At 35.8% G+C, this 26,909-nt stretch overlaps 1 protein-coding gene across 1 annotated transcript in view; it reads left to right on the top strand.

Annotated features, from left to right (window-relative positions):
- The first annotated feature begins 213 nt into the window (after positions 1-213).
- The window catches only part of LOC135207281 (4-hydroxyphenylpyruvate dioxygenase-like), a 203,555-nt gene continuing 176,859 nt past the window's right edge, over positions 214-26,909 (top strand). The window contains exons 1-8 of the mRNA XM_064238947.1: positions 214-345; positions 741-767; positions 7,780-7,842; positions 20,302-20,406; positions 21,185-21,310; positions 24,132-24,221; positions 24,956-25,062; positions 26,159-26,351. Coding sequence (XP_064095017.1) covers positions 343-345; positions 741-767; positions 7,780-7,842; positions 20,302-20,406; positions 21,185-21,310; positions 24,132-24,221; positions 24,956-25,062; positions 26,159-26,351 — 714 coding nt within the window. The 5' untranslated portion in view covers positions 214-342. The remainder of the gene's footprint in view (positions 346-740; positions 768-7,779; positions 7,843-20,301; positions 20,407-21,184; positions 21,311-24,131; positions 24,222-24,955; positions 25,063-26,158; positions 26,352-26,909) is intronic.

Here is a 26,909-nt window from a genome sequence, read left to right as displayed (position 1 = left end):
ACCTGTAAAAAGAAAAGAGAAATTTGTCAAAATTCCACGAAAAATCCTTATGATCCCTTAGTATCTAGTGTACGTTATTTAGTCGCAATGGATGTCTTTATTTTATATGAATGATATAGCCAAAAAAAGGAAAAAAATCACACCCATTTGAATTGAAAATTGGCAACTCGGTAACTCACTTAGCCAAGGAGATCCGGGAATCGACGGAGACGGGTTGTGGGGAGGGCATACGTAAGTCAATCCGAAGGTGGTTAACGCCGTCGCAGATTGGTGATAGACATCAACGTGGAAGGTCTGTCGTTAGACTCTCTGCCTCGCAAGTAACAACTCTATATTTCAAAAATGGTAAGAATATATGAAAGAGGATTATAACTATTTAGTACACTTGAGCAATTTCAGTCTAATTTTTTATAGTGATATTGATCCCGAGTGGGTCAGAAATAGTTATGAACAATATACTTCAGGATTATACGGCGTTTGTGACCATATGCATTCGAATTCTAGATAACCTTAGATCATTTAAATGCAATTTCTTTTACATTAATGGTCGTTATTGATCCTCGTAAACTTTTTTCATTTTCCATATTTCCATTTCCTAACAACAAAGCCCATAAATTAAATAAGATTTAATTTAATAACCTTCATTCTTTGACAAAAACTCATTGAAGTGCTTATTTGTAGCACTATAACATAGTCTGGATTTTTATAATATTAACCATGTTTTCTTTTTTCTTTTTCAGACGACATACACGGACAAGGGACCCAAGGTAAGCTCATCTCTTTTTCACTGTTGTTCGCATTATGGAAAGCTAAGAGGTAGCTAGGCTTCTTCTGAAGAACTCTTGTCAAATTTTGATTGTTCATGTCTAAAATCACACATTATATATACACACACAAATAGACACTCAAACACACACACACACACACACACACACACACATATACATATATATATATATATATATATATATATATATATTATATATATATATATATATATATACCTGTATTACCCACAGTGCCGTCTTGACTTGTCGAATTCTTCGCGCTTTTTTTTTTTTGATACGCTTGTCACTACCAGGATTAATCCTGGTCACTACAAAGCCCCAAGATCCAATTGCAAACAAAACGAAGTGGTTGTGATGTCCGGTGGCGGGAAACGACCCCGTTAGATCCAAGATTAATAGGGCACTCTATTAATCCAGGTTAGATCTTGGTTGTTAATAAGGTGACGCGGGCTCATTTCCCGCTACCAGACATCACAACTACTTCAATTACTTGCGCTTGGATCTAAGGCTTCGCAGTGACAAGCTTATTAAAATAGGGCGAAGGATTCGAGAAGTTAAGACTTTGTGACTACCACAATTATATATATGCATCTAGTAAAGTGACCAATATATATCTATATGTACGTATAATATATATATATATATATATATATATATATATATATATATATATATATTTATATAATTATATATATTCTTACATTTAGGTATATCATATATACAAAGATAATGGCGCTTGCGTAAGAGGCATGAGATATGACAAGGCTCAAAACTTACAGAATTAGAATGCGCTTGATAAAAAATAAAGATGGTCGTCCAAAACGAGCAGTTAGCACGGTCGTAATAGACTGAACAGTCTTTCACAATATAAAGAAAAGGAAAAGGAGACGAACATCATCTAAAATACCTGCAGAATTTTTAGTAGGTACGATGATGTTTTACTGAACAGCTGAATAAGTTGTCGTTTCATTCTGCCTCATGCAGACATATTGTTTACTGCTTTATACAGGATTTTGAAGTCTTTGTGAGTGAAACTATGGTCTTGCTGGTGAGAGCGCTCTCTTAATTGGAATCCCTTATTCTGATGCTCCTCCTCCCGTTCCCCTTTTTGCTCAAAAATTCTTGTGTTATGCAACTAACGGGTTATTTCTTTGTAAGCGCGCACACTGTTACTGTAAATATTTGCGGCGTGCCTTATCTCATGCCTGTTACGTGCTATTATCTTCGTATATCAAATATATTTCCATGCATGAAAATTAAGAGTTTAGAAGTTGGATATTGTGATATATATAATATATATATATATATATATATATATATATATATATATATATATACACGTATATATATATACATTATGTATATTCATACATTATTATATATATATTATATATATATATATATATATATATATATTGTGAAGAAGTGCCAAGTACCTAGTTACTACACTTACCAATCATTAAATGAGTTGAGTACCTCACAACAGCCAAACACCTGAACCTTCATCACAGGTAAAATATGACTGAACACTCTTAAGGCAACAGTGATCCCTTAAACAACTTACCAGTATTACAGAAAATCAGACTAAGTTCATTAAAACAGGTGTGAGGTAAATTGTATGTGTAATTAAATTAATTAAAGGGCATCACTCCATCAACAACTTTATAATTCTAAGTATTTCCCTGATTTCAGAAGTCTAAGTACTTCCCTGGTTCTAACTCACTTCAAGTAAATTGAAGGAAAACAGCTTAATTACCACTTTATGTTTCTACCTAAACATAAATATAATCACTTACGTATACTGGTGAAAAGGAAAACACTTATAAAAATTTTAAATACAAAAATTTACTATCACACTCAAAATTTATGAGTGAAATTCACAATATCAGGGAAATTTGCCGTTACTTGAAAACAAAGTAAAATTTAATTAATTCTTGAATTAATTAAGTAAAAATAAATATAAATTAATTTATCACAAAATTCAAGAAAATTGATGAATTAATCGAAATTCAAAAGTGTTAGGCAATAATTAAAATTTGGAAATTAATTCACAAGTGCTTAACAACGATAAAACTTAAAAGAATTCTAAGTAAATGCAAATTAATTCACAGGTGTTAAATTCAATTAAATGTGCAACGATCAAGTAATGAAAACAATTAAGTTAATTAAATTGTGAATGCAAATGAAGCACATCACAGAAAAATATGGAAAATACCAAAATCGTAAAAAACACTAATCACACAGAATATAAAATAAAAACACACTTCAATAAGAAGATGGATAAATGCATAAAAAATCACTAAAATAAGAAAAATGGATAAATGCACAAAAAATCACTTCAAATGAAACAAACACAAAACAAAAATTTGCAGTGTGTAAAAATTTCAATTTTTACCAAAACATTGTAACTATTAGTTGCAACTAATAAACTTTCAATAACACATTATCTTGGTACCAATTTTCTTTCTGCTGCAGCTAGTTAAAAAATTTCACCAATTCATATTATTTCAAAACAGAAAAGGTGCCGTTACACACTTGTACAATGTTTGTTTAGATTCCTCAATAAGCACTAAATAATACTAAATAACTCTAAGAAATACAAAATCTAAAATTTATGAGTGACCATTCAGTAAGTATTAAATCTTTACGTTAATGTAATATCAAATATGGCGCGGGAGAGAGGGAGAGGAGATAGATCTAAACGCAATGAGGTTCTAAGTCTGAATGAATCTCTTTTTGTACGGAAGCTGAACAGTGGAGTTCACACAAAACGTTTTTGGGCTGAGAGACAGTTACTTTCACAAAAATTCTCTTTCAAAACAATATCTAAAGAGAAATTGGAATTACAATCACAAACGACATTTATTATTACGTGATTTAAGATGATAAAAGTATTCTAATATAGAAGGAATTATGATTTACAATGAAAGCAACACTAAATGACGTCATACCCTAAAGATTACGTATGCTTAAACAGAAGGTTTTAGAACAATCTTATGAAAAGATGATGCAATGCCATAGGAACTGGGTGAAATATTCACATGGCTTCTCAACAAAGACATACACGTCTGAAACCAGTCATGTACGTAGTATGCTCTACAGGTTCCAAACAGAAGTCCCTTATCAGACGTGTTGACATGTTATGAAAACATAACAAAATGTTTTGTGAAATCTGAACATACATTTTTATAAACATCCTATAACTCTAAGCTAAATAAGAAATCTGAATGTTGCAAAATTCTACTATATAACATTTCATACAGTCAATGAGAAGATATATGCGTTATATAAGAAAGTAGCAGCTATAATATGATATATATATATATATATATATATATATATATACACACATACATACATACATACATACATACATACTATATAGATATATATATATATATATATATATATATATATATATATATATATTTGAGTTTAGCAACTGGCCTTAATTTCAATCTTTGTAGTATTGTGTCAAGGTTATTTTCACTGTACGATAACAATGGTAGTGTAGATTTTAGTGTTAGTTAATGCAGTACACGACAGTATACATGTTATGACTTAAGATGTCGCTCGAATCCAGCGGTGTTTGGTAAGTGAAGTGATTTTAAAAAGAATCTTATTTTTTTTTTGGCTATTCGACGGATTAATCACCAAACACGTATCCTCCAACTTGGAGGTTCGATTAATGTGCTCAGCACAAAATTCGGCAAGTGTTAAAAGTGAGCGTGAAGTAACGTGAACTTGATATATCTGTAGGGCAGCAATGAAGACCTGAACGGTATTAGATAGGAGTAAATAAATAACAATCCTTTGATAAGGAGATAGGTTATGAACTTGGTCAGAGCGTGGGAAAGGTAAGCCTGATGTTTAACGGAGGAGGGAAGTGACTCTTCCCAACTGTTGACGTCAACATTAATTAGCCCGTACCTTCGATTTCTTGAACAGACACAATATATCAACGCCTCAGTGTCTCAGTTATAAGGTGTATTCTACGTAAACCGATCTAAATCTAAAACGGGCTTGGTATTTGCATCGAACCCAAGTAAAAAGGTCACAGGTAGAAAAAAAAAAAGTCACAAAAAAAAGTCAGGAAAAGTCACTTTAACCCGGTATGTATCCATGGAGCCACCTTTGCGGCGTGTTTAGTAACAAGCCCGTTGGGGATTTTTGTTATGGTCCATCGTATCCATTAAGCTTTACCTTTTTATATGATTAGGCAAAGGACAAATGTCTTTGTAACCTTGGAAGCTGGGTGACTGGATATTGTCATTTCAGGCTCGTCGATTTGCATACGTAAGAGGTAGTATGCAATGTGCCGTAAATGGAACCTGTAGCTATTTTTAAATGTTAGGCGTCATCGCAGGAATCAAATGAATCCGTTATTTTTATTGTTCGGCGCCTAAAGATGAGCACTGAATATTAAGAACTCAGGGTTTGCATGAATGTCAAGTGAAAACTGCCAGTTCATCCACACATGATGTCGGTTTGAACTGTCTGCAAACACATAACCAAGAAGCTAGATGAAGCTCTTGTCTTGTATCGAATAATGATGTTATTCCCTCATTGATAGCTTCTTCTTCTTCGTGTGTGTGTCTTTTTTTTATTTTTATTTTTTTTTACTCATGTTGACGAACAACAGAAGTTTCACAAGGATGATGAATCCGGAGGAGCGGAATTAAGTGCTGTGTTTTTATACTGCAAGCTAATGTTTGCAAGCGTATTGTTTTTACTATGAAACACATACAAGAATTTCATTAATTTATTTACGTGAGGATTAAGGGTTACTAGTGACCGTGTTTAGATTGTTTCTCAGTCCTTTTTTAATGAGGTTGGCTTTAGAAAAATACGCTCAACTGCTGCTGATGAATGAGGAAGGGGCAACAAGTTGATCATAAATGTGGAAACTAAAGCGAATATATAATTTCTATCGGCACTTCTCTCTCTCATAACCTTAATCCAAAACTCCACTGGGTCTTTTGAAAATTTCTGTCATTTTTAAAGTTCCAATGAGCCGGATTTTTTTTCTTCGGTTTTGTTGATTATCATTCTACCGATGGATTTTTTTTTTTGTATACCCCATGGAATGAAGAGATTCGACACCGTACCATAACACCTGTTGACCTTAAATATACTATATATATATATTTAGAAACGGGATGAATCGGTTTACTTGACGTGACGGCCATACTGGAGTTTGCTGAAAACATGAGATAGAATAAAAAAAGCCGTATTACACTGAATTGACATTAAAAATGCTCTGCAGCATTTACAGAAATTTGACATAAACCGATGATGTAAGCTTAACACGGGCGAGATGTGTAAAGGTTTCTTCAATGTTGACAGATGTGATAAGTTGCGATTTTGCGGTTGCCTTTCACGAAGTCTAAAAGAGCTTAACATGCCAGACCCGTACCTAGAGTTTTTTTTTAAGGGTGGGTGGTGGTTCGTTTTTCCCAAAACTGGACCTTTTCTTCTATAAATGTCATTGCATATATAGGTATATACAAGATGAAATACTTGAAAATGTTATTTTAGTTATATTAAGAAGAAAAATTGGGTATGCGGTCTATGCCCTTCTACCCGATTAGATGTTATTCAAAGTACTGACCTTGGTTGGCAGAATTTTACTTATAATGTTGAAAGTTTGCACTGAAATTCAAGAATATTTCTTCAGTTTTATTGATTGATTTATTTATTATGGTAATAATAACATGCATATTATTTTATTTGTTGTTGTTATACACTTTGACTTAATAAAAAAATATTTATTACTTTGTAAGTACAGTTCAATGAAAAGGAGTCACAGAAAAATTGGACTTCCAAAAAAAAAAATTTTTTTTTGGGGGGGAGGATTGTTCGATAACCCCCGAACCCCACCTTCAACCCCCTCGGTACGGGCCTGCATGCTACAGCCTCCCCACTCCATACAACCCGTAGGGCAGGAGTTTTCAACCTTTTTCTTCCCCCGTACCCTTTCGGGCATTTGTAATGTCAGTAACGTACCCCCTTCACTTTGTATAAAGTGGAAAACAAAACCAACTCAGAAAAACATTCCATTGTGTATATTTACAAGTACTATACAGAAGGGAAGTAAGTACATAACTCTCCACACATAACCAATAATGTTGTAAACATAAAGAATTACACAAAAAAATAAACAGGTGTTTATAATTATTTACCTCTGGTTATGCAGTAAATTTTCAAGGTTATGAAACTGAGCTGCAAAGACAAAATATATTATTATTACATCAGCTGCAAAGGGAGTTAATGAAATACCTGAAACTGTTTTCCATTAACTATCCTAGTTGACCGAGGAGCAGTTTTTGCTAAAACACATCGCAGGTCAGCTTGTACATTCTTCGAGACCCAAGGGCAGCGCGTACCCCCCCTGACAGACCCTTGGCGTACCCCAGGTTGAAAACCCATGCCGTAGGGGGTTAATGCCGTCAGTGCAACTCACGGGAAGCACTGTAGGCATTACTAAAGGTTCTTTGCAGCGTTCCTTCGGTCCCTAGCTGCAACCCCTTTAATTCCTCTAACTGGTTTTAAGCAAATTTTATTTGTAGCACTGCTCTTATGTCATAAATGCACCCCATTTTTTCATTACATTTCATTAAACTTTTGAAGAACTGCTCTCCCTAAGATATTCAGGGAAGAGTCATTGACTTCTACTGACACCCTTTTGGGTCACTGTTGAAAAGTATCCATAAAGTAGTTGTTCCCTTATCATTCTGCACAATTGTAGTGAGTTAAGTTTAAATTTTCCTTTATACCATGCTCTTTGTACTGCTGGAAGAAAGAAAAAACTTAACATAAATTTTGTTCCATACCATTTTGGTAATGTTTCATCACTGAAATAAATTAGAATTGGTGAGATTTGCCTTTTTTATTACCTTAATCATCCACCCCCCTTTTTTTTTGTCTTAAACCCAACACCCCCGTTTTTTAACACACATTTTTCACATAATTTTTCATTTTTTCTTTTCAGCCCGATGTTGGCCGCTTCCTCTGCTTCGACTACCTTACCTTCTGGGTGGGCAACGCCAAACAGGTAAGACAAATTATTTAAGGAACTGTAGGATTTGTTTGGGAAATAGGTCACGATGCGACAGTTGCTGAATTTTAAAGTCAGTTGTCCAATTCAGCTAAATAAGTTTACAGCCATTAGTCCTTGTACATAGACGCGCACATATGTGGTTGATATGTTCATATTCTCTTTCTTCCATCTTACTTTCCACCCTCTCCTAACAATTGATTCATTATGCAACTGTGAGGTTTTCCTCCTGTTACACCTTTCAGACATTTTACTCTCAATTTCCCTTTTAGCGCTGAATGACTTCATATGTCTCAGCACTAAGCCTTTGGCTTAAATTCCATATATCGTTCTATCCTCGTAGGTATATGTGTGAGTATAAGTATCTGGTGATGGCAAGGTGAATGAAAAGAAGAAATGCAGCATAGATGCAAAGGAAGTAGCGGGATTTCTTTTTAGCAGTAAATGTTGGTTAAGAAGGACCGAGGGGTCGAGAAATGTGAAGATCAGAAGCAGTGGGAGTTAAAGAATAAACTAGAATGATTTCTAGGTGGCATGCTCATGTAGAGAGAGAGATAGAAACGATAGGATGGTTTTCAAAAGGTTTAGGATGACGCCTTGGAAAATGCTGGATGGATTTGAAATGGAGAAGATTGGGAACTTGGAGGAAAAGTAGATTGAAGCGAGTGAGTGAGTACCTGTGCAAGACAGAGATGTGTGGCGCTTATTTTGTTATTTATTTTTTTTTTGACATTACGTGCCAATAAAAAATTTAAAACAAATGTGGCAGCTACTAGTGAATTCGATTTAATCCGAAGCCAGTCACTAAGAAAAACGGATTGTTGACATTACATACGTACACACACACACACATATATATACAGTTCAACAGGGGTTCCAGCAAGACAACAACTCACATAATTAATTGTATTTTATAGATTTAATTTAGTTTAATATTACTAAACAAATAAAATTTTAATTCCAGAATGATGATGTGCCAATGTCTTGGGGCACGAAACGTTTCAGTAGATTAATCATGTTAGTTGTTGTCTTGCTTGAACCCCTGTTGGAATGTGTAGCTGTCTGCTCGCCATCATTATATATATATATATATATATATATTATATATATATATATATATATAAATACATATATATATGTATATATATATATATATATAATATATATATTATATATATATTATATGTATAACTGAATCACGAAAGTTCGGAAAACGTGATAAATTCCAATAAATAAACGGTGTAAGTCACGAAGGAAAGTGAAACACTGGGGTAGCTACAAGATTTTTAGACTCAACGTCCTTTGCTAAGTAAAGGACGTTGAGCCAAAAGATCTTGCAGCTGCTCCAGTGTTTTGCTCTCCTTCGTGGTTTATTACCTTTATATATATATTTATCTATTATTATTATGTATAATAATTCTTATATATATATTAGGGGGGAGGGGAGAGGGAATATATAAGATATATGATATGATATGTGATAGAGAGAATGCTTTGGATCACTTGGATGTTTCGGTATATATTCTTAAGGAGCTCAAACCAAAGCGGTATAACGTGAGATGAAGAGTGCAAGTGATTAGGAAAATGTCAAATGTAGGCTTCGAGTCATATGATTATGCAATTCGAATATAATCATTTGTAGATAATGGGGAATATATTAAGTGCTGGTGATAATATCCGTAGGGGAGTTGTGCCATTATTGCTAATTACCCAGTGCGCTGTAAGCATTACGTAAGGTTCTTTGCAGTGACAGTTCGGTCCCTACCTGCAACTTATTTCATTCCTTTTACTGTACCTTCATTCATATTATCTTTTTTTCCATCGTCCTTTCCCCTGTAGGGGCTAGTGACGGCAGTGCACCTGTAGGAATTACTCAAGGTTCTTTGCAGTCCCTTCAACCCCTAGCTGCAACCCCTTTTATTCCCTTTACTGTACATCCTTTCATATTCCCTTTCTTCCATCTTACTTTCCACCCTCTGCTATGAATTGATTCATAGTGCAACTGCGAGATTTTCCTGCTGTTACATCTTTCAAGCCTTTTTCTGTCAATTTCCGTTTCAGCACTGAATGACCCCATTGGTCCCAGTGCTTGGCCTTTGGCCTAAATTCTATATTCAATTCAATTCCATCTTATTTTCACCTCTCGTAACAATAGTTTCATAGTGCACTTGCGACGTCTTCGTCCTATTACACCTCCAAAAACCTTGCAGTGTTGAATGACTTCATAGTTCCCAGCGCTTGGTCTTTGGCTTAAAGTTTATATTCCAGTTCCAGTTCTGGAAGATATATTACTTAGTGATATATTATAGCTCAGAATATGCGCGAATCAATTCCTTTCCAGATTTTTAGGTTTTACCGTGCAAATGGCAGAGCAAAAATCTCTTAATCTGAGTTGCCTTTATTGACAAACATTCGTCAATGTCACATTTTTAGTTTTCCGTTGAAATAAACCTATTGAGGTGGCAGTCTGTCTGGCCGCCCACCCTCAGATCTCAACTACTACTGAGGCTAGAGGGCTGCAAATTGATATGTTGATCATCCACCCTACAATCATCAAATGTACCAAGTTGCAGCCCTCGAGCCTCTGAAGTTTTCATTCTATGTAAGGTTAAAATCATCCATGATCGTGTGTCTGGTGCTGCTATAGGTACCAACAACACAACCACCACCGGACTGTGATTGAAAGTTTCATGGGCCACAGGTGAGAGTTTCATACAGCATAATATGCTGTACAAAGAGCTATATTGCGCAGAAAAAACTTCGGCACATTTCATACTTGTTTTTTTTTTTCTTTTCTTTTCTTATTCCTCTAACCATTCTTGGATTTAGGGATTTGCATGAATCTTAACTGTGATGAACAGGCAAAATGAGCAAGTGACTTGCGTTCAAAGCAAGTAGCTTGTGTGCTTGGATTTCGACGTCGTCACCACCTTCTGCTCATTGTTGACTTAGTCTTGGACTTGCTTTTGCAAACGAAAAATTCTCGGGTCAGCGAAGGGTGATGCTGTCAAGGGCAGTATCTTGGCCTTGGAAAGGCGACTTGATTAAGCCACTGATGGCGTAAGACTATAATCACTCTCTCTCTCTCTCTCTCTCTCTCTCTCTCATATGAATAGGAATTTTTCCCGTCCCCTTTGCTCTTTTCTCAGTTCCCTTTTGTTTATACTAGATATTCTTCTACTGGTTTTTCCTTGGAGGTAACAATAATTAATTAATACATTTACATCATTGTTCTTGTTTTTATATTGAAATGCAGTTGTAACGATTTGCCTGGGTATTTGTATTTCGTTATACATACATACATACATGCATACATGCATACATACATATATATATGTATGTGTGTGGTTTCGTGTATGACTTTTTCCGTGTTTGTGGCAACCTTTTTAGTTTTAGTGACAGTTAAAGTATATATAAATGTTATAATATGCATCATGTTGCTGAATATTAACTCTGTCTTCCCTTTTTATTCCATGATTTTGCGAGAATAATAATAAAAACCAAAACTCGAGTGAGACGTCATTTGATTTGCGGACGACTACGGATTTGTCATAGATACCTCTTATCTGCCCAGGCTGTAAAAAATAAGCCCGAGGGAACAAATGAAACACTACAGCTTAGTTGCTACGTCATTGCTTTATCGGGATTTTTCTCGTTTGGTTGTAAATTTTCGTTGTGTTTGCTTCGGTGACTTTGCTGGAAAGCGAATCACATTTTTGCTACGCAGTTGGAGGCCAGCGCTCATCGGCATTCTTCTCATTGGCTTCGTTGTCAACAAGTGCGCAGAACCCATCGACGTCTTGTGAGGGATCAGGTGCCATTTACCTGAGTGCTGATTCGTTGCTAATTATCAACCCTTTCTCGTTAGTTTTGCCATTTAATCTTATATTATTAGAATTGCATATCTGAAAATTTAGAACGCTGAGGACATGAGTCGAAGGAACTCCACGGCTAAAGTATGGCGCCTTCAATTGAGTTCCTCCTTTCGTCATATGCAGACCTAATTTCAGCAGACTTATTTAATCTCTCTGTGTCTTTTCCAAATACAATTAGAAGAAGCTTTCAGATAATGTCTGCTCAGAAATTTTCCCTGTATAAAGAAAATCAATGAGTCGTCCTTAAGAATGCTATTGACTCGTCCTTGCTTCCGCGCTCCCAAGTTAAGTATATCTTATATTAACTAGACCACTGAGCTGATTAACAGCTCTCCTAGGGCTAGGTCGAAGGATTACATATTTTTACTTGGCTATGAACCAACTGGATACCTAGCAAAGGCACCTACAGCTTAAAGTGGGTTCTGAACCACATTATATAATATATATATATATATATATATATATATATATATATATATATATATATATATCGAGAAATGAATTTCTAATCACCAGAAACAAATTCCTCTGATTCCACGTTGTCAGAGCCGGGAATCGAACTCTTGACTAACTGATTGGTAGGCGAGCACGTAAGCTACTCGTCCAACGAGGAACTACACGCTTCCATAAAAGCATACATGCCAGATGCCTTGTGGGACAGGGATAGAGACTTGCCAGTCTTTCCCTCACTGCATCGTTGAAAGGAAGACATAGTGTTACCCAGTTACAGTTAATTTGTCTGTAACTGGATAATTGCATAATACTTGTTATTATATTGCTCTCATGCACACGTTTGGAAAACTTCTAACAATATATTTATGGTGAAATCCTCTCTGCCATCATGACAAACGTTTTCTGTATAAAGAAAAATAAAGTGGACTTATTGCCTTACCTTTATTTTAAAGGAGATAGTTAATGAAGTTCCCTGGGTATTGAAGCCCAGCTCATTGCATTCACAAACACTTTAATTTCTGACCAGCATATCTGGGTATCCAGTCAAAGGACATCATTCTCCTTTGACATTTTTTATGTTTTTGACGGGACCTTGAGTATTACTTTGCTTATCCAACTCTCTGCTAAAAGCCTCAACATGCCTTTTGCAATAAATTGACGGTTTCGTACCTAACCAGTTTTTCCGTTGCAGTTGGCAAGTATTAGGTGGTGTTTCATTGGGAATTATAATCCTGGGTACATCGCAATAAGCCATCTTATTCTATCCGTTTTATGTCCTAGCTCCCTGTTTACCCTGGGCTGTCTTCCTTGCTTTCGAAGTACCCCAGAAACTATCTAGTTTATAACTTTAAATGACGATTATTGAGACTACTAGACAAAACTTAGTTAACTTGAGGACTCCAAAGATAACATTCCTTCCTATTTCATCGTTCGAAATTTTTAACAATTTTCCTGGGACATTAGTTGACCTGGATATTAAACCATTTTGTTCTGATACCTTAATATTGTAAAGTGCAAACAATAATGTTTACAGGCTTCTTCCTCAAACCTAACTTGGAAATTCGCCTTGTTCATAGGGGTGAATTCTTCTCTTGTCGCACTCCAGATGTGTTTAAGACTTCTGTCTTTTCTACGGAATAATATTCCAATGTTTATTAAGACTGTCTACACTATTTTAGACTGAGGAATCATGAAGTATCTTTATTCAATTGCAAGAAGCACTGTTTACTTTGTAGATATTACTTGGGTCATTACCCTCAAGAAATTCTTTGTTCTGTATTGTCTTAGCCTCCCGGAGCTACACAAGACTCTATTTCCAATATAGTTCCATTCCTTCACCAGTTTGTTAACAGGGAAATAGTATACACTAGAAGAGATGAAGTCACTCAGATATTTAGTATCTCTGCCCGCTGTTCTGGAAGTACAACAATGATCATGTTACTTAAGTAACATGATCATCGCTGTACTTCCAGAACAGCGGGCAGAGATATTAAATATCTGAATGACTTCGTTCTTTTATAGTGTACATTATTTTCCTGTTAACAAACTGGTGAAGGAATGGAACCATATTGGAAATAGTCTTGTGTCCCTCCAGAAGGCTATGGCAGTTCAGAGCAAACAACTTCTTGAGGGCAATGACCCAAGTAATACCTACAAAGTAGCTTTGATTTCTTGGTAATATTTGATTCTCTTATTTTCGTTGACATTTACTTCTTGTTTCAGCCTTTTCCAGGCTGCTTCCTTCGTTGAAGTTAATTTGTGTGATGCAGTTTAATTTTCTGTATGTTGGAGCAAAATACAGTATGGCATGAGAAGTAGTCTGTACATTATTTAATATCTTTCCAATAGAACTTAGACATTCTCAGAATTTTGGCACACCGATGGAAAACGACCTTGTTTGCTGTAGCACTGAAGACAGTAATGTAGATTGGTAGACGGCTATCCATCATGGCACTTTTTGAGGATTTGTAGTACCCGTGTGGACATGTAAATTTCTAATCGCCGTTTTGTAGCGATACTTATTATTTTTATCATATTTCGTTAAATTCTTATAACCAGCTGGCGCTTTAAGAGGACATTAAATTGAGATCGTGAGATTCTACCATTTGCTGTTTTTCTTTCGGTAATGCAAACAGACGGAATATAACTAATGTCGACAACGGCAGACCTAACCAGGTCAGAGCACTTTTAATTATGTCGGTGCATCTGCCTCTGAATTGGCTGGATTAACTGCCCTTCTCCCCATCATTTCCTCATTCATTGTCATTTGGATGAAGGTGTAATCAGGTAATCATGATTCAGCACCGGATGAGTTTCATGTTCTACAGCTATGTTGAATCCGGTAACAGCAAGTCATGGCAGCTCCTTCAGCGGGAGCCCAAAACCTTTTCGGTGATGATGAAGCATCCGAAAGCTTTGGATGATTCAGTTTCATGAAGAAATACGGACTTTAAATGCTTCTCAGTAGTTTGCCCAAGCAGATTGCGTTTCATTATACTGAATACAATCCATTTCATACTGATGATTATATATTTTAATGCTTAGCGTTTCTCTCTGCTAAAGCGTGTGTCATCGTCTTCAGAATTTAAGTTCTGTCATACCCAGATTTTAGGGCCATTTGCCATTTTCTTTTATTACTCCCACATTCAAAATTGACCGTAAAACCCACATAAAGGATGTAATGATACTTAGGTTCTCCGTTTTGACACCACTGAAATCATTACCGGTAAAGGTGATGCTACTTTGGTCACCAGAGCCCTTTTGCAAGAAACCAACCATTTATGCCTACGGCGAACACTCTTTTGTTCCCTTGTTGAATTATGCAAAGGTCATCACTCACAATGGATTCTTTTGGCCACAAGAGAAAAAGGAAATCATAGCCCTTCCCCGTCGGTCAATGACCTACCTTCTAATGGTAAAGGTATTCCGTGGTGTTTATGTATAATATTAACGCTTGCTAATGATTTTGATGTCATGGGTCTTATTCCTGAAAATATTGGCGTTCTCATTGAGACATTATGCCGGAAAAGAATAAAAGCAATGCTTGTTTGAGTTTCACTTATATACGGATATACCCAACCAGAACAATAGGTTATATACCACATTGTGCCCGAGAGCGTATTTGACTTACCTTTATATTACCTTTTATATAGCAGGTAAATGAAGGCGTATGTATACAATGAAACATTCCCCGTTGGGAGGTAGTGTCGTCAGTGCACCTCATGTGGTGCACTGTAGACATTACATAGGTTCTTTGCAGCGTCCCTTCGGCCCCTAGCCGCAACCCCTTCTATTCCCTTTACTGTACCTCCGTTCATATTCCCTTTCTTCCAACTGACTTTCCACCCTCTCCTAACAATTGTTTCATAGTGCAACTGCGAGATTTTCCTCCTGTTAAACCTTTCGACTATCAATTTCCCTTTTAGCTCTGAATCACCTCATAGGTCAAAAGTCGATGTTCCAACATTGAAACATTAGACTTCATTTTCACGGATGGTTGGAGAGAGCAGGTTTCAGAATGCATTGATTCTAAATTTAAGTTCATTTTTCCTCGCTGCATTCGAGGTCTGAAGTGTGGATTTCTTTGCATATTTCAGCGTTTCGTAAATAGTACTTTAAACTACCACTTTTCAAAAAGCCGGGATAATTTAATTTAAGGGTTTAAGTCCGTTAATATATATATATATATATATATATATTATATATATATATATATATATATAACGTGTGTGGGTGTGTTTATATATATTATATATAAAATAAATGTAAATATCTATATATGTGTGCCTATGTGTGTGCGTGAGTATACCTGTTATAATATATATTATAAAAAATATACATTATATATGTGATTTTTACATATAATGTATGTGATTTTGGGCTCAACTTCTTTCATGCCATTCGTATTGAAGTCAGTGGTATTATCGCAGATACTATCTTTTTTTATCTAGACTTTGAATCAATCTATACTTCCTTTGTCTTTTCAGTCTAGCTTCTCGTGAATAAGGGGAAATTATTTACGTTTCTTTCTACTTACTTATAGCCGCAGATTGTTTCCCGAGAAGCTTGCCAGGAGAGAAAAGAGGAGTAAAGACTGATTCAGTTTAGATAAAAAGATTGTATCTTCGATATATATTATATATATATATATATATATATAATATATATATATATACACACACACACACATATATATATATATATATATATATATATATATATATATATATCAATTTATGCACTATGTAGTATGTATATAGATATAGAATATATTGTATATATACTGGTAATGGACACATGGAAACGAACTTCACAGAAATAAATTTCTGACGGTCCGTGGTGAGTCAGACATTTAATCATATATATATAATATAATATATATATATTAATATATATTATATATATATATATATATATCTATATATAGATATATATATCCTATATTGATATATATATCTCTATATGTATATATTTAATTTACTATATATTGATATATATATCTCTAGATATAATATTTAGATTATATATGTTCACCCAGGGGGGAATTACGTGTGCTTCGTCGGAGTGCTTATCAGTTGTAATTCCCTTTTGGTGTAAATTATTCTCAAGGTATGTGTGAATTGGACATAGACAACTTTTGTGGTGTGATATTTGTGATTTCAACAAGTGCGAAGGTATGCTCGATAACAATTCGTAATTAGCCACTTGTCACCAATTTAATGACCCATTTTCCAATCAGCATTCATGGGGGAGGCGAGATGATACAGATTTATACAAAAACTTGATTTCAACAGGCTTATGTACAAGAGAGTCGATAGGTTAGAAAATGATGAACTAAGAAGGGCAGGCTTAGTAAATATTACAGAGGAATAACCAATCTCAAATAATGTTTAATAACATCAAATCCTTTGTGACATCTTGTGAAGTCATTATTTTGAATTATTTGTATTACATGCCCACCATATATGCTACTTACACCTTAAACTTATCTAGCCACATAAATCATTTTGAACATGTCAAAGATTTCAAATTGTCCAAACTTGAGTTAGAATCATTTAACAAACTTGAAGCAGCTAATCATTTTTTCCATGTATAAAAATCTGACATTTCCCCCATTATGTCCATGATAAATATTGTTTTGTTAGTACTCACCATACTAGCTTTCATATGTATTGTCAGTGTTAGTTATTAACAAGCTCAACACCGTTAAGACTTTACTGAATAATTTGCCTTCAAGTAACTAATGTTCTAACATTGTTGTATATATTGCCATTTATGATTGCTTTCAACATTGTATTTTTTATGTATGAATATTTTCAGAATTTTAGGCATTGAGGTCACTGCCCGTAGGTGGCCGAGTGTTGTTAGGAATACAACAGGAGTCTGTCTATAAATATGTATGGACAATTAGATAGGAAAATCCACGGGTAGAAATATAGAGTGAGGGTAGAGTAATGAAAGAATCTACCAGGAGAGGTAGAAAAGGGAGTAGATGTGTGACAGTAACAGACTGCTGCAATAGCAGTTTGGAAAAACGAGACTAAACACAGGCAACAATAAGAGAGTCATGATTGAGATGGTATGGTCATGTGTTGAGGATGAATGACAAGGAGAGAGTAAAGTGGGCTTGGGAAGAACATGTTAGAGGAAGATGATCGAGAGGGAGACAAAGAATTAGATGGCGAGATAAAATGAAGGAAGATATGGAAAGAAGAGGTTTGGTGGAGGATGATGCCTTTGATAGAAGGCAGTGGAGAAGGCGCATCAGGCAACCGACCCCTTAATGTAGGGATAACGTTCGGAAAGATTTTCATCTCAACTGATAGCCAGTGGCTTAACGTCACTGTACGTCTATGTATCACAACCAGGCGAAATGTTAATTTAACTCAGAATGTGAAATTCCCTCCAATGCTAAGGAACATTAAATTTTCCCCACCGAGATCTTTACAATGCAAGGACTCTGTTCACGATTCGTGTCTCATTTGTTGCATAACTGAGGAAAACTTTATCGATGGGTGGAGAAAGGTCTACCTTACTCTAATTTGCGAAGTTGTAAACCTCGGGTATCTTCTGTTAGTAGTGGGAAGAAGTAGACAGTTGTTAAATCATCCTACAGTAGCATTATGCTGCATAATTCCCAACCTCTGGCCTTGTGTGCGCCAAGACGTACGTAGACCAGAGAGGTTTGGTTGGCTCTCCTGCCGGCTGGCTACCCGTAGCATATTATAACCCCATCCCACCAAATGTGGTTTAACCTTAGGCTACCCAAACTTGTTTTACCAACTGGTTTTAACTGACATTCCTGACAAACAGACTTTATTGTGTAACAAGTGACGGTCGCGGAATGGTTTAACTGATCGTTGGTGTAAATTTAAGGTATTCATTTCCATTAGGATGCAGTTGATTTGAGTTTGAAATAATTTTTCTGTTCCGTTTTACCAGTGCTGAAAGCGCAAAATGTATTTTTAAAAAATCATGATTACTATATTTCACTATCTATTTCAAGCAAAAATTCAGCTCGCGTTTATAGCGGTGTTGAGTCAGCTGAAAATCAGTCTTGGGTTTGATAAGCCCTTATGATTACCGTCTTGGTGAAACTCATGGGTGCAAAAAATTTGTATTATCATATATAGCCGGCATATTTATGTTAGGCCGACGTTTAAATATCGCCTCTAATAATAATAATAAATAAAATAATAATAATAATAATAATAATAATAATAATATAATAATAATAATATTTTTTGTTGGGAAACACTCAAAATTATCGAGACTATATACTCATGTGCCAAAATTATTGGTGAAGAGATTATATATCATGTGCCAACAAGTCTACTTGTGAGAAGAAATAAATATCGAAGTGTCGATTTAAAATGGATGTAAACGTGACAATTTTAGTTGGGAAAAACTTTCTATCACGAGACTATATATAATGAAAAGTGTTTTTAAATTATACACGAACTCTTAAAATTTTTTTTTATCACGTGGACTCCTTAGACAATAATATCATCATCATTATTATTAAAGCTTTAGAATTAGAACGCGGCTCAAACCAAATATTTATTATAACTTTGAATGCCAAGGGAATCTTGTTCTTGCATTAGTAATTACTTGGCTTATTCAATTTTTTCCTTTTTAATTCAAGCTGACTTACTTAAAATGGTCGTGGATTATGACTGTATCTCCTCCAAATCACCTTATAGCCAAGGTTCTACATGGAAAATGTCGTATTTTAAGAAATGACCAACGAGCAGCAAGAGCCCGTAACGGCATAAGGCCTCTTAATGTCCTACTACATCGGACAGAATGAGATTTGAAATAGTCTACTTTCTCTGTTTAACCCACCACAGTCAAGAGGTCTTAAATAGTTCAGAAACGACCTACGAAACCTAATTTCTTTAATGCCTAGCGGTCAGGCCTTATTTTCAGGTTAATCGAATTAAATTCATTTTAATTCACGAACCGTTTTATTATTCTCCTTCCAAATTCTCGTCAAAGTCCTCATAATTTGTTCATCAGTGCGTTTGGCAGTTTTTCCATAAGTAGCCTTTCTCCTCGGATGGACTAACAAGTGTTTGAGACATCCTAATCCTTGTGACTCCTTGTAACTCTTTTTCTTTACTATCCGAATCGAAGGAAAGTGCGTCTGACGATTGCGAAGGACTTCGTATTTTGGCGTCTTACACAACTGTCCAGGGACTGAGAGGCGCCTACCGTTGGTCGTGCAACTTTGACATTTTAGTTTTTATTTGTTTTTATATCCTTATTTGCCGATCCTACGATCCGTTGTTGGTAACTGAGAGAGACTGACCGTTAAACATTTGGGCACTTTGCATTCATGAAGTTTTCTCTTGAAGCAGTTAATTGATTCCTACTCTGCAGAGGTGCAGCGCATTAGAAATTAGACTAATAACAAAATCACACCTTTCATGGCATGAAAACGAACCGTGAGTCATGTGGCTATTTATTTTATTCTTCACATTGCTGCATATTGGGCAATTGCGTGGTGTCCATTGCATCAACACTGATGTAGATGTCACATCCTGGAGTAAAGCATGACAGAATTCCTTAATTGTTACACAATAATAATAAATAATCTCTGTAATAAACACTGCTTTGTCTCTTCCAGGCTGCCAGTTACTATTCATCGCGAATGGGCTTTGAGCCTTATGCTTACAAAGGTCTGGAGACAGGATCCCGCGATGTCTGCTACCACGCAGTGAAGCAAAACAAGGTGGGTATTACCAAGTCCATATTACCTTGTCATTATCGTTGGGCGTCCTCGCCGATGCGCAGAACCCTTATGCCTCTTTGCGTCTGTGCAAATACTTGAATTAAGGAGCCACTGTTATGGCACCTTTGTATCTCTAGGTTGTAGTAGTTACAGTTCATGTTGGGCACAAGTGACTGTATGATAAATGTCAGCTTGAATTAACCACTAGGCAAGATAAGCTAATTTTCATAGCTCAGTTTTCAAATATATATATATATATATATATATATATATATATATATATGTATATACCTATATATGTATGTATTACTATTATTAGATAAGTTTGAATAACCGATGTGAGCATGCATAGTTTTCATAGTAAAATCGTACTTGCTATTAAAATAAGATGTTTATCTCTTATATTTATGCAGCTCAACTGAGTTATGATAAATGCTTAGTTTTTATACGTGAAAAATGCTATCTATCCGTTGTATTTGCCAATTATTTTATTCGTAGCAGTTTAGTATAGCCTGGAAAAGGCGGGAAATTTTCTGTTTCCATGACCCATTTTCTATGATACTACGCAATTTCTCACGTTTAGACGCCCTAAAATTCTAATTTTGACGCAACATTTGGCTTATATATATATATATATATATATATATATATATATATATATATATATATATATATATATATATATATATATATAGCAGGAGTTAATTTATGCGGGTAAATAGGTGTTATCTTAATAGTTGTTTTTTTTTGTGGTCTTCAATTGTTACTTTTTCAACAGATCATCTTCGTGTTCGCCTCCGCCCTGAACCCAGGCAACGCCGAGATGGGGCAGCATCTGGTCACCCACGGCGATGGAGTGAAGGACATTGCCTTCAGCGTCGAGGATTTAGATGGCATTATGAAAGTAAGATGTGGAGGCGGATGAATGCATGTAAAATGTAAAGAGAGCAAGTCTAGATAGCTGGACAGGTAACAGGAAGTAAATAATAACGAACAGTGACCTGAAAGAAGTATGGGATAAAGGTACACGCAGTGGTGGGGTAGTGCCGGTAGTGCACCTCATGTGGCACACTGTAGGCATTGCTTCATAGTTCTTTACAGCGTCCCTTCGGCCCCTAGCTGCAGCCCCTTTAATTCCTTTTACTGAATCTGTTCATATTCTCTTCCATCTTACTGTCCACCTCTCCTAACAATTGTTCCATAACGCAATAATGAGGTTTTCCTACTGTTACACCTTTCAAACGTTTTTATTCTTAATTTCCTTGTCAGCGCTGAATGACCTCATAGGTTCCAGAGCTTGGCCTTTTTCCTAAATTCTATATGCTGTTCTATTCTATAAAGGTACAAGGTAAACTTACGCGATATTAGATTTTGAATTTATTTACCCCACTTTTATTTTTTAATGGAAGAACAGTTGTCTTTGAGTGAGAAAGGAGATTGGTGCATAAAGATTATTTAGTGTGTCTGGACTGAGATGAAGAATCGACGTTATTTGGACTTCTGCCAGATGCCGACGCTTGATAGACTGGTTCTTGAGAGTCAGAACCACACAAGACTTGAACAGGACTTGATTTCACTTTGTCCTGTGGTTTTTGTCATGGGCTGAACCTGGCGAACGAGGTCTGCAAGAAAAATGGAAGAATGGCCTATTGAAAGACAATTGTTTTTAAGTGAGGTTTTAAAGACTAGACTATAAACAAGTAGAAAATAGAGGCTGATGAAACTAATGAACATTCACAACATTCACCGGAGATGAGAGTGTCATTTGCATTGCAGTTGGTGTAGAATGAAGACAATAATATGCAATAAGGGAGTTGGAAGCATTTGAAGATATTTGCATGTTCATAGAAACACATCAAATGCTGCTTACTGTTCGTTGAAAGTCACAATACGTAACTGAATTTATTATTATGCTAGGAATAATTACAAAAGAGACTGAATGACAAACTATCATGCCATTTCATTCAGACTGAACAGTTGCCAATGTATTGCACGTGTTTTTACATGAATGGAAATATTGTCAAAACAATCATTATTAGGAACTTCAGAGATGTCCGAAAGGTGTTGCTGTCATAATTAGAGCAAAGCAAAGCAATGATATTAAGTTATCTAATTATTTTGACAGACTTAAAAACATCCGGCTGGTATTCCAGAAAAGTTGAAAAGAATTTCAGTTCTAGTATTTTGATTTTTGGGGGGCAGGGGGTTAGGATAAGCACCATTTGGACCTTACGGAATCCGTTTCAAAGGAAATAGAAATAGGCTTATGGGTATTGGGAATGACCTATCGTCCGTCCCCCAAATTTCGTTTTTGGTCCGGCTGGTGGGCTCCATTTGTTTTCTTGAGTGTCATCCCCGTAAGGCATCACTTAAGGTTTTTTGCAGCGTGCCTTAGGCCCCTAGCTGCAACCTCTTTTGTTCCTTTTGCTGTACCTCCGTTCATATTCTCTTTCTTCCATCTTACTTTCCACCCGCTCCTCAGAATTGATTCATAGGGCAACTCCTGTTACACCTTTCAAACCTTTTGCTGTCAATGTCCGTTTCAGCGCTGAATTACCTCATTGGTCCCAGTGGTGGGCCTTTGGCCTAAATCCTATTCTAGTCTTGAGTGTCATAACTGTTTAGACTGACATAAAAGTATACTTACGGCAGACATATATTAATTGATAAAGAGCCGAAGGACTGGCTTTAGCAGACGGGAAAAATACCTGAAGCTGAACATATTTACAAAGCTGTTCTTACTGTATAGGGTCTTGTTGCACAAGTCAGCGGAATTGTCACCCAGAGTAGGTCAAATGAAACTCTGTGGAATGACCCGCAATTCAATATTGCATATTATTGTCATCGCTGATAATGGTTTTAGCAGTGACGGATCTAGAAATCTTTCATGGGATGGGGCCTCACTTAGGATTATCTATATATATATATATATATATATATATATATATATTTCAACAAATCACTGTAGACGTGTGATGATCATATATGCATACAGCCAGGAGAAGGGCGAAATGAAATGACTTGAACCGAGCGCTTCCATGTATTTCTACACCTCATCAGGGTTCAGGTACAAGTGCCAAGAAAACAAATACAGAGTCACAAGAAGACTTCGTGGCAAGACAAATAATGCTAAAAAACAAACAACGCTAACAACTGTCCGGTAGTTGTTAGCGTTGTTTGTTTTTTAGCATCATTTGTCTTGCCACGAAGTCTTCTTGTGACTGTATTTGTTTTCTTGGCACTTGTACCTGAACCCTGATGAGGTGTAGAAATACATGGAAGCTCGGTTCAAGTTATTTCATTTCACCCTTCTCCTGGCTGTATGCATATATATATATATATATATATATATATATATATATATATATATATATATATATATAATTTGTACACAAATACGGTATGTATATATATCAATATTTATGTATATGTATGCACACACATATACGTATATACACACTATAGTAGTAGTTGTTGTTTTTGTTGAAATAATCATTAACTAAGGAAATGTTCTTGTGTCTAATTCTGTGTTTACTGTTCTTATATGACTTCATTCAGTCTTGGTGTGAAACACGCAAATTTTTTCTCCTTCTGGTTGATTTTGTTTGTTACGTAGCAAATGATGTAAAAATGATAGTTGTTTATTGGAATATAAAACCCACGATATATCCACATAATAAATGGCATACTTTTACCTATTTGACTGATTTCTTTGCTTTATACAGATGGCGAAGCAAAGGGGAGCCAAGATTGTTAAAGACATCTGGGAAGAAAAAGACGAATTTGGAAAAGTCCGCTTCGCCGTGGTTCAGACGGTAAGACGACTTTTTCAAAGTGCCACTCTAGAAGTTAATTCACAGGGTGAATTCATCATGAAACTTGCATACATTAAGGTTTCATGATGTATCCCCAGACAACGTAATTTGGTGTCTCTATTTGCATTGATAAGCTCTCGTATCGTGCTTGGCAGCAATTGGCAACGTTCGCTTTAACTTGCTCTTTTCAATTTTTCTTTGGAATGTCATGTAAACGATGTGTAGGATAACCAACTAAAAAGTTTCTCCTATAGTATAATATGAATGTATTATGAACCAGTGACTTTGGACAGTGAGACATACTCAGTTCTGTGCCATCATTAAAATGTATTCCCTAAGCAAAATAGCAATGAGATGGATAAAGTGTTTTATTTAAGTTTCATGTACTTAGGCTGCCTCTTACTGCCTTACAGTCCTTTGATGTAAAAGATCACGGAAAGTCGCAATATTTTGGATAATGGATGTACCCTAGATATTACAAGTTTACTTTACGACTCTGTTGTATTTTTATATTGAAAAGAAGTAATTGTTAACACAATTACTTCTTTTCATAACAGTGCTTCAGATAAAAGTTTCACGCTGTAATCTTTGCAAAATACAGTTTCAGAATAATTTCTGAAACCAGAACAACCAAACCATGTTTTTGAAATGTGTTGATATTCACTTCAAAAAGCATAGACGTGAATTTGCTTCAAATATAGCGTTCGGTGTTGACGAATGTTTGTTCTCCACAGTATGGTGACACAACTCACACTTTCGTCGAGAGAGGAAACTACAAGGGACTTTTCTTACCAGGCTTCAAGAAACCTTTGTTCCCACAGGACAAGTTGTTGGAGAAACTGTAAGTGGTGTCAGCCCTTTCAGGTGAACTTTTTTGGTTCCTGAGGACCATTCCAGCTCATGTTTCTGTTTTTTAATGATTAGCGTTTGCTTATCAAATTATACCCTAAAACTCAGCTTGAGCAAATCTATACTTAGAGATAAGTGTTTTAAACGAAACTGTAAAAAATTTTTCACGTTGCTTCAGACAAATAATAATTGCTGTAAGGATCGATTTGTGATGTATGTATGGCCGAATTCATCTTTCTTAAGGTGGGAGTCTGATTGTCTTGTTGGTTTTAGCTTTTGTTTATTTGACCTATCATTTCCGCCACGTGGTATTTTTTTAATAATACTTTAAAGTATATTGTAAACAGCTAATATAAGATTGATACATTTTCCCTTGTTCTTCATCGTCTGCCACTCATTTCCATTAAATCTTAAACATATCTGTTAGTTCTCATCGCCACTGCTGGACTTTCAATTTTATCAGTAATGTCCTCTCATTAAATGTAGATATCTTGTCTGGGATACTGTTTACTTCAGATTTCTGACGCAGTCCATTGAAATGCTTCTGAACTTAGGTTACTTTGACACAGAGCAGATGCTGCTAATACTAATGGCTTACCACTGTAGCCATATAACTTGTGGCACCTTGATTCAGATGACTAGCCGTATTTCCTGCCACATCATATTCGTTTTCTGTGCTATTACTTGGGCATTTAAACAGGCTGGTTTATGCGGCGATTCTCTTGGAAAGTAACTCCTGTGTAGTCTAGTGTTGCTGGGTAGTCATTGGCTGGACTTGGCCATTATGCAGTAGACTCTCCCTTTGCACTGATAAGCTCTCGTATCATGTTCGGCAGCAATTGCCAACGTTCACTTTTCCTTGTTCCTTGGAGTCTTCTTTTACAATCTCATGTACATACTGTGTAGGGTAACCAATTAAAAAATTTCACTTATATGTAGTATAATGTTTAAAGTATTAAGAACCAGTGGTTTTGGACAACGAGACGTTCTCAGTTCTGTGCTTTTTCCAACGTTAGTTTTAATTTTTTCCTGTTTCATTCACATTCTCCTTGAACAAACAATTAGTGGCAGTTCTTTTACCCCAACAGCCCCAAGCCCAATCTTCAGTTCGTCGACCACATTGTTGGAAACCAACCCGACCTTCAGATGGAAAACGCAGCCTCTTGGTACGAGAAACATTTAATGTTCCACAGGTTTTGGTCCATTGATGATTCTCAGGTCCACACTAAGTACTCTGCTCTACGCTCCATTGTTATGACCAATTACGAAGAAACAATCAAGGTAAATAAAACACTTAAGCCTATGGTTCCTGTGATATTAATAGAGGGATTTCAAATCCAGTAATACCAGGACTTTACATACTTGTGTACTTATGATTACCATGAGTATATTTTTTGCTTGGCTACTATTGTGTCTGTCATACATTTTTTAATATATCTACTTTTGAATGTCAAGTGTAAAGTACAGGTTAGTTAAGGGTAGGAAGTATGTGCAGTTGCTAGTAACACCAAGATATTCAGAAAATATTCAAGTGCAGCCATAGTACAAGTTACTTAACAGACTTAGATATTTAACGTCACTTATTCAGCTAGTCAGTCTGCAACGTCAGTACCAAATGTCTGTGCCAGTCAAGCAGTCGCGTGTTCTTGTGAGGACCAGAGAGTAAGACAGGTAGCTGTGTACTGATTATTTATTATTGTTGTTTTTGATTAAGCTGACTTTGTGCCAGCACGGGCTCTTGCTCATCGAGCAGCCCGTAACACTTTATTACAGACGAACTGGGTTGACATAGACGGGTGCTTACGGAAACGTAGTGTCCGTCACGCACGCACGAACAAA

This window comes from Macrobrachium nipponense, chromosome 32, assembly GCF_015104395.2.
Source record: "Macrobrachium nipponense isolate FS-2020 chromosome 32, ASM1510439v2, whole genome shotgun sequence".
NCBI classification, from domain to species: domain Eukaryota; kingdom Metazoa; phylum Arthropoda; class Malacostraca; order Decapoda; family Palaemonidae; genus Macrobrachium; species Macrobrachium nipponense.
The sequence above is the reverse complement of the archived record's forward strand: the minus strand, read 5'-3'. Positions and strand labels throughout refer to the sequence as shown.